Consider the following 13,350-nt stretch of genomic DNA (forward strand, 5'->3'; position numbering starts at 1 on the left):
CCACTGTGAACTGAGTGAACTTGAGTTCCCTATCAGCCGCCAAAGTAGATAAATCAAGTAGACTATATGAGATCACTCAGTAGGTACAGCATGATCCTGTCACTGATATCAAGAAAGCATTTATGCAGAGCCAAATAACTCAGACAGAGACATACATATGTGAAGTCTAAAACAAAAAACAAACTGATAGATAAGGAGAACAGATTGGTGGTTGCCAGAGGCAGAGGGTGGGCCAGTGAGTGAAATGAAAGAGGTCAAAAGCTACAAACTTCCAGTTATAAAATAAATAAGTCATGGGATGTAATGTACAGTATGGTGACTATAGTTAATAATACTGTACTGCATATCTGAAAGTTGCTAAGAGAGTAAATCTTAAAAGCTCTCATCACAAGAAAAAAAATTTATAACAATGTGTGGTGATGGATGTGAACTAGACTTATTGTGGTGATCATTTCAAAATATATACAAATATATTTTTATATATATATAAAAATATAGAATCATTTATACACCTGAAATGAATATGATGTTATATGTCAATTATATCTCAATTTAAAAAAAGCAAGCATATATTTGTATACATAAAAAGATAGGGAAAAAAGTCAGAAGAATGTACAGCTTAATATTAATAGTGATGAAATCTTAATGGTATTAAAGACGATTTTTTCCTGTTTGTCTATCTGTAGCATTTTTTTAGACAACATGAATTACGTATATTCTTTTTAAGAAACAAATATTTTAAGTTTTTAAATTCAGCCAGTGAATGAAAAAATAATAAGATCAAAATAAGGAAACCAAAAGCTAGTGGAGTGAAACAGCTAGATTTTGGAGGGGGGAAAAAGTGGGTTTCCTCCATTTCCTAGTTTTTCCTCTGAAATGAACCATTTAGAAGTAATGAAGTCTATATATTTGCATTAAAACATTTTGTAGACAAAATGAGCTTTCAAAAAAAAGTAAAGAAAAAGTAGGCCTAATGATCAGTATCTAAACCAGACCTTAAGCCATGTTAAGAGAGGAAATTCCTTCTGCCAAAAGCTCTCTCTGGCCCAGCCTGCATGCAATCTACAGAGCCCACTTCTCACCCAGGAGAGAATGGGTTAAGCAGAGTATTGCCTGTAAGAGCTTGCAAATTTACGGCTGTCACCAGTGGTTAAATCCACTCTAGTCTTAAGTTCTGGTTCAAAAATTACAACAAAAATTACAACAAATACATGCAAATGGACAGCAATATTACGGTCTTATCCAAATTTAAAATTATAATCTAAGCATAGACTTGTACAGGACACCCAAATTCTAAAGGGCAGGTACTTCTGCCAAGGGCCACTCTTTTCCTCCTGTTAAGATCAGTCTTTCCACCTCTTACCATAAAGCTGCAAACCACTCAGTTTTTCTTCTGGCAAGAGGCTGGAATTTTATAACCAACATCTTACATTGGAGCACTTACACGTTTATTTAACTCTATGATCTATGCCTAAGAGTTCTAATTCCAGGTACAAGAAAGCACCACTCACTCTCAAGCAGCACGGTGCTCACAGTGATTATTCATTCACTCTTCACAAACATCACAACTGAAGAACAGAAGTTAAATCACTTGTCCATAGTCCCACCACAGTCAGTCGTGGGACAAGCAAAAGGCCAACTCATATTTCCAACTCTCTGTTCAGAATTGTTCCCACAACAAATACTGTCATTATATACTGACCAAGGAGAAGTATATCAGATCTAATTTCACCTTCTAAAAGGAAGAACAATATGAATACGTCCATCAAAAATTACTAGCCTACCCTGGAGGCTAAAACATTTTTTCTACCAGCCCATCTCTGCTATCAACTAAATTCAACATGATAAATTATAACATTTTCCAAGAATTAAACAAACAAAAAAGGCTTACTTCCTAAACAAAAGCTACTAATATTTAAAATATAATCAAGAGAAATCTAAATGGTAATTGAACATAACAGCTACTAATTACTACTACTCCGGACACATAACAGTCACCATTTATGGAGTGCCTTCTATGCGCCAGGCACTGTGCCTGTGCTGAGCACTGTGTATACATTCATTTAATTCCGACAACTATTCTGTGAGGCAGCTCTACGATCCTCTATAATTTTACAGAGGAGGAAAAGATGAAACACAGAGATGCTGACACAAGTGATATATGGCCAAGTCAATATTCAAATCCAAATCTGTCAGACTCCAGAACTCTCATTCTTAACATTATGCAACACTTTGCATACTGAAATACGAATATAAGCTCGTAAAGACACTTTTTCTTAATTTTATACTTTGAATATAATAATATTTGTCCATCTGAAAATCTATTTGAGCACCTAGTTTGTGTCAGGCACTGTTTCAGACAGTTGGAAACAAAAAGGAACAAAAGAGGCAGAAATCCCTGCCCTCAAGGAGGCCTTATAGTAATGTAGCAGCTAAGATTTAGGAAGGCTTCCATATCATGCCTTGTCCTGAACACTGTTCAAAGTGTTTTACAAGTATTAACTCGTAACAACTCTATGAGGTAGAAGTTACTATTATTTCTATTTTACAAGTGAGGAAACCCAGTTAAATAACTTGCCAAAAATAACACAAGTGGAAGAGTCAGGATTTGAACCTAAGCAGGTTGGCTCTCAGGTCCTAACCTCTATGCCATTCCAACTCATGTAGCCACTTAATTCAAATATATTCCAAATAAATATGTCACCATATCAACCACACTACATTCATATGCCAAGAGTTAGGCTCAAAATATATTCTTAAAGTAATACTACTTTGGTAGATGCTAAAGTAACTGTTATCAAGTAAACTGTTACAAAAGACATTTTTTTAGTATTTTGCCAATCAACCAAGTGTGGGTTTTTTCGGTTTTTTTTTTTTACAACAAATGATTATTTTCTAACACAGTTTGGGAGGGAAGGCTTTGATTTTCAAGCAGAAATGTCGCTACTTAAATACCTGAAACCTAAATTATTTTGCCGGTATTATAATCCTTAAAAAATATAGTATTCTTAGAGACAATTTTTAAATAAATCCTAAAGCTTTGGTTTTTTTTTCAATGTTTTTAGAAAGTTCCTCCAGGATATGAAATAAGAATGTTATTCTAGGGGCCGGCCTGGTGGTGCAGCAGTTAAGTGAGCACATTCCGCTTCGGTGCCCAGGGTTCACTGGTCCGGATCCCGGGTGCAGACATGGCACCGCTTCGCAAGCCATGCTGTGGTAGGCATCCCACATATAAAGTAGAGGAAGATGGGCACGGATGTTAGCTCAGGGCCAGTCTTCCTCAGCAAAAAGAGGAGGATTGGCAGCAGATGTTAGCTCAGGGCTAATCTTCCTCAAAACAAATAAAAAAAACAACAAAAAACAAAAAGAATGTTATTCTAGTGTATAAAACTGGGCAACCCATGAAATGGAATCCAAATACAAGATCCAATATCTAATTTAAGAAACACTGTAACCTTAAAAAAAAATAGCACAAGAGAACATAAGGCTTGTGATTTTGACTTTGAAGAAAGAAATTCACTCAAATTTCTCCATTAGAAATTTCAATTTTGGTTTGTCACATCTTAGAAAAACTAAGTGCCTTAAATTATCACTTAATTTTGACCTATTCAGCAAATAGGTTAATATTTTTTTCCTTAGTTTTTTTCATATACAAGCTCAAAGGACATGAATCAACTTTTATAATTATACTCAGTTATGAATTTTTAAAAAACTCATATGCCACTGCCTCAAAAAGTGGTCCACCTGGCAAACTTTCTTAGACTCTGGTTTACAAAAGAGTATTTTTTAACACCCTCCCCCGCTCCCTCAAAAAAAGCAGTATCTCACTATAATAGGACAAGATCAGGTGAGGTCTGCATGGAAATATGCCAGAATCCTGGAATACAAACTCATAACGCAATCCGCCAATAAGTTTAAAACAAATTTGATCATGACAGCTAACAAGGATGAGCTGCATTTATATGGCTTGCCTACAAAGTTCAATAAAAAAGAAAATGGAAAAAAGAATTATGTTCTCTATAGTATTAGTCTCAGCAGTTGCTGAAACATAAATAGGTACTTCTTAAAACATTAAACACAAAAAGAGAGCAATTATCTAACAGGATAGTTTAAAAGTACTGCTGGTTTACTTTACCTTATCAACAAAACTAAGTATGTTTTGCCCTAAAAATACCAAAGGACAAACTACTTAACTAAAGTCTAACTTTATATATGAAATCTGTTGAGAAGACCTTCTCAGCAGAAGTGCATACTTTCTGGAAAGCAATTTGGCCATTTAACATGAAATATGTTCATATCCTTTGACCCAGTGATGCCAACTCTGGAAGTCATCTTCAGGAAATGCAGATCAAATTGCTGTACAACAGCAAAACCCTGGAAACCACTCAAATGTCCAATAATGAGGCAATGATCAAATATATAATGGTATATCCACAAGATACGCCATACCAGAATGAATTATGAAGGCATTAAAAATGGTGTTACATGTAGAAAAATGCATACACCATAATTAAAAGAAAACAAACCAGGATACAAACATTATAAATAGTACCATCTCAAAACTTTTTAAAAAGGCATTTGGATGTATACATTTTTAAAAAGACAAAAAGGGAATACTTTGAAATGTGGACAGTAGTTAACCTTGGATGGTAGAGGTAAGTGGTTTCTTCCACTTTATACTATTCTTTTCAAATTTCTACTAATGGCCCTGTATTATTTTGACGATCAGGAAAAAAATCTTCTAAAAATAATCTTTAAGTAACTATTTTTGATAGGTGCAATGCATTTTGTATTCCATGTTCAGTGACCATCCACTTTATCTTTTTTAGAAACTTAAACAGTGCTTTAAGTTGTGAAATATCTTCTAAGTCAGTAATTTAAAATGCATTATTGCACTCAGCTTCTTAACAAGAACATTTTGAGATTCTAGGTCTGCATGGAAAAAATAATGGGAGAGGGGATGGGGACAAAGAAATCTGAAGAGGTGCTCCCTGGCAGGATGCTTCATATTCCACAACTCCGAATCTATATTTGAAGACGACGTCATTGGAAGGCTAGCTTCCAGAGTAAAGTTTCAGATTTGGTAAACTTTAGACTTGAGCCACAGCATATTTTCTTTAAAAACTGTTTTTGCCATTCTTACCCCCCAGTAATTAAATAATAAGCATGCTGATCAAACACAGAATTATTTCTGCTTTTTAAAGATATTAAACATAGTTCAATAGCCCAATAATGCCTCTTAGCCAGTTATTTAAAAGTCCAACCATAATAGTATAATATTCCACTACTCCTACTTCATGTCCTCAAATAGACAGACATACATACACACATACACACACACACACACACACACACACACATTTAGTCCTCAAATCTTAGTCAACACACTTAAGATGCTTGGATTTAAACTGCTCTCCAGATTCATAAAAGGAGTATAATTATATACAAAAAAGATTTGTAAAGGATTAATCTATCACAATTCACAGCTCTGTAGTTCTAACTTCAGCTGGATCTACAGAGACAGACAAGGAAAACAGTGCACTGGCCTTGGGTTCTAATTTTATCTCTGCTACTAATTAGCTTTTCTGTCTTAGGAATTTCACCTTTCTGGATCTCCTAGCTACATCTATAAAATGAAGGTAAAATTAAACCACTTATTTAAGGTTTCTACAAACTCTTAAAAAATGATTCTAGGCTCAGATTTCCACAATCTTCCCTAATATTTCCCTTACCTAATTCTCAGCAGTAATAAACTTTTCTTTGTATTAAACTTCAAGGTATCAACACTTCACAAAAATGTAGACAAATATTTACACTACTCATTTCAAAAATACACAATGTCTATAAAACTTATCCTGTAACAGTGATAAATCATATTAAACATTTATTAACTATCCTATAACCCATCTAAGAGGCTCAGTTAAAGATAAAAATTACTCAACATACATTACATATACAGGGCACATGATTTATTATGCAATAACTGCCAGAATATTTAGCAGTGGGCAGTATTTCATGTCCTAACACTAATCAGAACAGTAAAGACTAGAAGTGTTTCTTTTTTTAATCTCCAAAACAAAGAGAACATAATGTGTACTAAACGTCTCTACATAAAATATTAGATAAAATGAAGTATCATTTCAGCTTAAAACCATAAGAATACAAATTTTAGGAATGAACCTCTCTGTAGGTAAACTGCCTAATTTCAGAATGGACCAAACCCTACATATAAGTAATTCAGCTTCACAGACTTTTTGAGAAAGTTAAATGACATCTATTAGATTTTTAACTTTTAAGGCAGAAGATATAGCCACATTTTAATTTGATGTTACAAAAAGTTGATTCTTACTAAAACAAAATTGGCTTCACCTGAAGCTTTTCAGACCTGGGAAGTCACTTGCTGAACCTGAGCAAATAAAGGGCCAACTTTCTCAAATGATACATAGCGCTCAACACATCTGTTATTTCTGAGTCTATAAATCAAACATTTTATACAAAATACAAAGAATAGTGCAGTTGACTTTTTTAAACGATAAGGCTAAATTTACTATGTTGGACACATTGTTTCTATCTAAAAGTCTATAAAATCACCTTTAACTACTAACTTTTTCCTCACCCTCAATATATTCCATAAGAATCACAGATTAGGTTGGAGTCTGAGGTTTAAAAAAACAATGTATGAAATTTACTGAAGTGTCTTTTTTTTTCCAGCATCTTAAAGGCCATAGCCAATTACAGTCCAGATTTCTTTTATTAACAGAACCTACTCATATCCTTATAATTCAAAAAGAATAGTCTAATGTTAAAATAATAGTGGAACCACTGGTTCATTCTGAATTCAACAGCTTTCCAGAAGTTTTGTTGTTGTTAAAACAATTTAATGCAAAAAAGAAAGGGGGAGGGGCTCCATGACTTGATTACTTGCCACAGTCCATAAATCCACTACAGCAGCCCACATTTGGGCACATACACAGACCCAAAGAAGGAAAGGACCCCAGCTAATTCCCTTCGGAATTTTTCAAAATATTGTTTCTGCATTAAACAAATGTGTGCATTATAAACAATAACAATGGTTACCATTCACCTAGTCCCTTCTATGGGCAGGCATGGTGCTAATACTTAACATCTGTCACTTCATTGACTCCTCAGAGTAACTCTGTAAGAAACATATTATTATCTACGTTTAATGGAAGAGAAAGCAAAGACTGAAAGAAGATACAAGGCTGCTAAGCGGCAGAGCCAGACTGCAAACCCAGGGTTGCTTGACTTCAAAGTTCATGCTCATTATATTAAGCTACGCTGTCTACTAACAACATAGACATGAAAATCCTGCTTATGTTTTTAGAAGTTCCTCTGGGATTTACCAAACTTTTTTAGGTTTCCCAAGCACACCTATTTCTCTGCAAAAAATACAACAATCGATTGTTGTGATACACCTATTTACACTATAAATTAATTCAATCTTGTCAAAAGGAGAGGATTTACAAGGAAACTCCAATTCTTAAGGGAATACCAGAAAATTTACAGTTAATTGAGCTCAGCTGCATTCAGGCTGATCTTTTCCATGTCATATAAAAGTTCTAGTATGGCTACCTAGCCCAAAGTTTTTCCTTATTAATTTCAGTAGTATTAGATACACATTCCACTCTACTATACCTGCTGAAAAGATAGTCATCCCAAGCCAAAAAAAAAAATTACAAAAACAGCCAAACAAGTAAGTAAATTTTCTTGATACTTATACGCAACATTCCTCAAAGAAGTTTGGATTTCTGCTAATCTTTTTCTCCAAGTCTTACTCACTCCTGTCGCTCTACTACTGCAAGGACGAAAAGTCACAAGTTACATGTTTTCTCCAACAAGGGAACCGTGTTTGAATCATTGCTGTAACCAAACCAGTCGGACAGCTAGTCTCCTATTAAATAAAGATTTCAACCATCACCTTAAAGTGGAAGAATGCTGCCATCTCTCTTTAGAATAGTTCTAAAGCTCATCCCTGACAAGTACAGGCCCCTAGCAGGAAAGACTGAGTCACAGCAACTCCTGGGCTCTAAATAAAGATTGACGAGAATCTTTCGCTCTTATTCCTTCACCAGCCAAGCAAACAAGCAAAATTTAATAATCATCCTTCCACTCAGTCGCTGCTGAATAAACACCACATTGTATATTGGTTCCCAGGGCAATGTCCCTCCCAGACACCCATTCCTTGGGCCTGGAATAAGCTATGTTCCTGCCCTTCTCTTCAAGTGAGAAACACCGCTGCCAGAGACCAAGCCCTCTTTTCAAGGTAGTCAACTTTATGCTGATGGCAGATCCATCTTAGCCTTTCGCTTCAGACAATCTGCTCTGGAAAAGCGAAGACCCCTAAGTGCTTGGCTTAATAAATGCTGTGGACTGGCTGGAAGTCTCTCTTCCCAGTTTCTCCCAGTGAGCGCAGAGGCAATCAACTTGATCTCGGTCCCAGGGGGAACGAATGAAAACCAGTAACTGAATTACAGGCGACAAGCTGCTCGCGGAATTCAGCAAGGAGCCCACATAGGTCTCCTGCTTGCCTCGCCACAGGGCTCTTCGTCCCTGACTGGCGACTTAGGGGTGGCTCTCATTCTTACGCTTTCTCACCGGACCGACGGACTCGCAGAGTCCCACCCGTCGGGAAAGTGACAGGCTGGTCTTAACACTTCAGCTGCCCCCCAGAAGAAACCCGAAGGAAACTCCAATCGCTTGAAATATGTGGCAAGCCCAATTTCACCCATTCCAAGCCCCGGCTCCATTGAGGACACAGCCCTTTGAAGAAGATGACTAAATGGAATTAACCCTTCAGCTGCCGATCTCGGCGCTACACCTCAGCCATCAAGCCGCGGGAAACTCCAAATCCTGGCCTTCGGGGAGGTGACAAGCATGGCATGCACAAGTCCCCCCACACCCTCATTAGCCCCATCGCGCCAAGGGGAGCCCCAGCCCAGGCCTTCGGGCCGACGCTGGGCCGGACTCGCGGGCCGCGGGCCCCGGGCGGGGGAGCCGGGGGCACTCACCGCGATGACATTGACGAAGGTGGTCTTGCCCGAGTACTGCAGCCCCACAAGCGTCAGCTCCATCTCCTCCTTCCAGAAGAGCGAGCGGAACCAGTCCAGCAGGCGGGAGATGAGCGCCAGCATGATGGCGGCAGGGAGGGACGACGGACAGGCGGGCAGGCGGCCAGCGGCAGCGACGACGTCCACACGAGCACTCCTCGGCCCGGACCCCTCAACGGCTCCTCGGGGCCCCGGCACAACGCTGACGGACACGGGCGGGCGGCGGCGGCCGGAGCCAGGAAGCCGAGCGGGTCATATGACTCGCCCTACCCCTACGCTCGTCCCCGCTCCGCCGTCGGCGCGCACGGCAAGAGCGGCGTGGCCCGCCGGCCAGGCGCGCCCGCCTCCTGCAGCGCCCCCTGGTGGGGCCTCTCCGCAGCACAGCGTACCGGCAGCCCAGTGGGACTCCCTTTTCTGCCACCGCTCCTTCATTCATTAATGTTGATGAATTCATTGTTCATTCTTTCTACAATTGTTTTTTGACTGTCTCCTCTGTGCAGAAAGACTTCAAGACTCTGGAGTATTCAGCATAAAAATCCCTATCCTACATTTTTGGTAATAGCAAAAGAGAGGAAGTCACAAGTGTTTATCAAGAGGGAACTGATGAAATAAACTATAGTAGGTCCTCAAAAGGGAATGCTATGCAGCTGTAAAAAGAGAATGAGGAAGTTCTCTATAAACTGGTATGGAATGATGTGCAAGAAATATTTTCAAGGAACATAAATACAAGGTGCAGAATATGTATATAGTATTTTCTGTGTGAGTTGGGAAAAAAAGCATATGTGTCCATATAAGCAAATGTGTATTGTATTTCCATAAAGAAATATTGGAAGACTAATAAAAATGGTTTCCTATGGGGGTAGAGGAAATTGGATGGGCAAAGGCAGGAATGGGAATGAGATTTCTCTGGTTATCTTTTTACATCATTTTGACTTTTAACAATGTAAACGAGTTGCCTACTCAAAAGCCTAATTTATTTGACAGATAAATAAAAATACCTACAAGGCTTTCAAATTAAAAAACAATCCCTGCCTTCATGGAGCTTACATTCTAGTGAGGAGACATATAATATAATAAACAAACATGAGATATAATGCCACGTAGTACTGAGCTTTATGAAGAAAAATGAGCAACAAAAGGAGACAAGACGGAGAAGGAGACAAGAGTGCCCACTGTTCTAGTTAGGGTCAAAGTAGACCTCTCGGAGGAGGTAGTTCTGGTTTGGGAAGAAGTGCGGAGAGCCAGACACACGTCTGGTGGAAGCACTTTCCAGACAGAAGGGTGGCAGAGACCCTGGTAGGGAAAGGAGCATGGAAAGCTCCGGGAACATAGAGATGGCCAGTGTGGCTAGCTCAGATTAATAAGGCAGGGATTGGGAAGAGATGTGGACAGAGAAAAAGGCAGGGGCCAGATGAAATAGGGCACAGTGACCCTAGTTCAGATTTTATTCTTGGAGTGATGAGAAAGAAGCCAGGAGAGTGAGCCAGTTTATACTTTGAAGAGTTCACTGTGGAAGCCACCTGGTGGTGTAGTGGTTAAGTTCATGTGCTCCACTTCAGAGGCCTGGGGTTCATGGGTTTGGATCCCAGGTGTGGACCTCGCACCTCTCATCGAGCCATGCTGTGGCAGCATCCCACATACAAAATAAAGAAAGATTGGTACAGCTGTTAGTTCAGGGACAATCTTCCTCACTAGAAAAAAATAAAAGTTCACTCTTGCAGCCTCGTGGAGGATTGGCTGTAGGAAGGCATTATGGGTTGAATTGTGTCCCCAACCCCCAAAAGATATGTTGGAGTCCTAACCCCCGGTACCTCAGAATGTGACCTTGTTAGGAAATAAGGCCATTGCAGGTGTAATCAGTTACAATGGTTGTACTGGGGTAGAGTGGGCCCTTAACCCAAACTGACTGGAAGAAGAGAAGAGAAACAGATGCAGGAGGAGAGAAGGCCATGTGACGACAGAGGCAGAGACTGCACGCAGTGTTGCAGCTGCAAGCCAGGGAACACCAAGGAATTGCCAGCGACCCACCAGGAGCCAGGGGAGAGGCACAGAACAGATTCTCTCCCACAGCCTCAGAAGGAACCAACCTTGCCAATACCTTGACCTTGGACTTCTAGCCTCTGGAACCGCGAGACAATAAATTTCTGTGGTTTTAAGCTACACAGTTTCTGGTCCTTTGTTTCTGCAGCCCTAGCAAACTGGTCCAGAGGGAAAACGCAGAAGCAGTGAGCTGCTTTAGGAGGCGGCTGTATTAGTTGAAGGCAGTGACGATGGGGACTAGGACCACGGCTTTGTTGACACTTAGGTCTCAGTCGTCACTGAGCTTCCATTCCGGCGGGAAAGACAATGAACAAGTGAACAAACTCGTTTCAAAACGAGAAATTGAACATTCCTCAACCTTTACAATTATTGTAATTCCCTTCACCTCTAAAACTATTTCATGAAAAAGTCACTTCTTATCTCCCAGTTCTAGTTTCCCATTTTAAAAAGGCTTTATAACTTATTTTTTACTGTAAAGCGCAATATGATAGTTGTAAAAAATCAAACAATACAAGGGTGTGACAAGAAAAATGTCATCTGTCTCTTGGCATCCTCAATCCTTCGTCTCTGAAGTAACTCATTTTAACAGTTTCCCTTTTTTTTTAAATCAAATTAACACTTATGTGTTGGGGGGGAGTTTTGTCTTATATACAAAAATGGGACTATGTTCTAGGCATTACTCTATAGCTTCCTTTGTTCACTTAACTTACAGTTGAATAAATGTTATTATAAAGAAAGGCAATAAATACTCAAAATTCATCATTTCCTGATTATTTTACTACAATTTATCTATGTTCCTGAAGCTATCTACATGTATGCATATGATGGAAAGACACGGACGATGTATGATGCATCCGTATAATGGAGAGCTGCTGAACATCTCTGCCTAACTCTGTGCTCATCAACGTCACATTGGCAGCTTGAAACTGGCCATGGCGGGAATGTTGACACCATCGAAACTGGCAACCACCACAAATCAGGATCCGCCCTCTTCCTCAGAGAGCTCGCTGTTAGGCATTTATCAGCACACCACTGATGATACCTAATTCATAGCATTAGAATGAAGATTCAATAAAATAATATTAAATTAGATTAAGTAAAATCATGAAAGGCAGGATGATATACTTACTGCATATAGCTTACATAGTTAGAATGACTGCTTCTGACACCAGCTCCTCTACCTATCAACTGTGTGAACTCTGCAAGTTGCTTAACCTCTCTGTGCCTCTGTTTACTGTAAAGGGAGACAATATTGTTATCTGCCTCAAAGGATTACTGCTAGAAGTGAATGTATGAGCCCACATACAGCTCTTCTAATAGTGCCTGGATAGCGCTGACATTCATTAAATGCTAGTTATTGTTTCTGGAACATAGTGACTTGGGGCATTTGGTAACAACTCAGGGGCTCAGTTTCTCATCTGTAAAACAGAGGTAGGGATCCCACCTTTATCTGATGCTGTAACTGAGGAGACATTTTCTGCTGGAGTTAGTCCAATAGTGTACACAGTCCTGCGGGTACACTATTCCCTTTGAACTTTGTCTAGAGTTAGGTTCAAAGAATGGGAATGCAGGATCATGTGCTCAGTCACATACCATATGTAAAGGTTAGGAATCCCAGTCTCCTGGGGATGTGGATGGTGAGGACGGGGGCAGGAGATAAGACTAACCCATGTGTTTGTAGTAAAGCTGTTGCATAAGAAAGGTACCATTCTACGGCCTCAGCGCAGGACGCATCCTTGAAGACCATTCTAATCTTAGCTCTCAGAAAGCGTAGGCACAGAGGAGGCAACATCACATTTAGAGACATGATTTTAAATTGCAATCTCCTTAAGAAGAGAGACCATTTCTGCTTAAATCAATAAAGTCATGGTCAGTATGGGGACTCTGAAATCTCGTCTCTCGGGCATCTGTTTTGTTTGCTGTGCATTTGTCTAAGGGGATAATAGCTTTGGCCGAAGAATAAAATGGGTGTGACACATTCCATATGTTCCCACTCGCCTAATTATCAGCCCCATAGCATCTTAAAATGACAGCACCTGGGCCTTCTCCACAGGCCATTTCTGCATTTTGGCCAAGTCAGTCAAGGAGCCAGGATTTTTCATTAGCCATGGATGTCACTCCGGGTCATATAGATAGCCCCCCAACATTTGGAAGGGGCAGAACGTCAGCTCTTTCTTTTAAAAGGAGAGAGTCAGCCTTCAGGAAAAGGGAAGAAAGAACCAGTTAGGGAGTTCTCTTTAGG

The 13,350-nt window shown here is 39.5% G+C and overlaps 1 protein-coding gene across 1 annotated transcript in view; it reads right to left on the reverse strand.

Moving 5' to 3' along the window:
• The window catches only part of ARL8B (ADP ribosylation factor like GTPase 8B), a 43,102-nt gene extending 33,659 nt beyond the window's left edge, over positions 1-9,443 (reverse strand). The window contains exon 1 of the mRNA XM_001496214.5: positions 9,030-9,443. Within this exon, the coding sequence (XP_001496264.1) occupies positions 9,030-9,152 (123 nt within the window). The 5' untranslated portion in view covers positions 9,153-9,443. The remainder of the gene's footprint in view (positions 1-9,029) is intronic.
• Between the last annotated feature and the right edge of the window lie 3,907 nt (positions 9,444-13,350).

Source organism: Equus caballus, chromosome 16, assembly GCF_041296265.1.
Source record: "Equus caballus isolate H_3958 breed thoroughbred chromosome 16, TB-T2T, whole genome shotgun sequence".
NCBI classification, from domain to species: domain Eukaryota; kingdom Metazoa; phylum Chordata; class Mammalia; order Perissodactyla; family Equidae; genus Equus; species Equus caballus.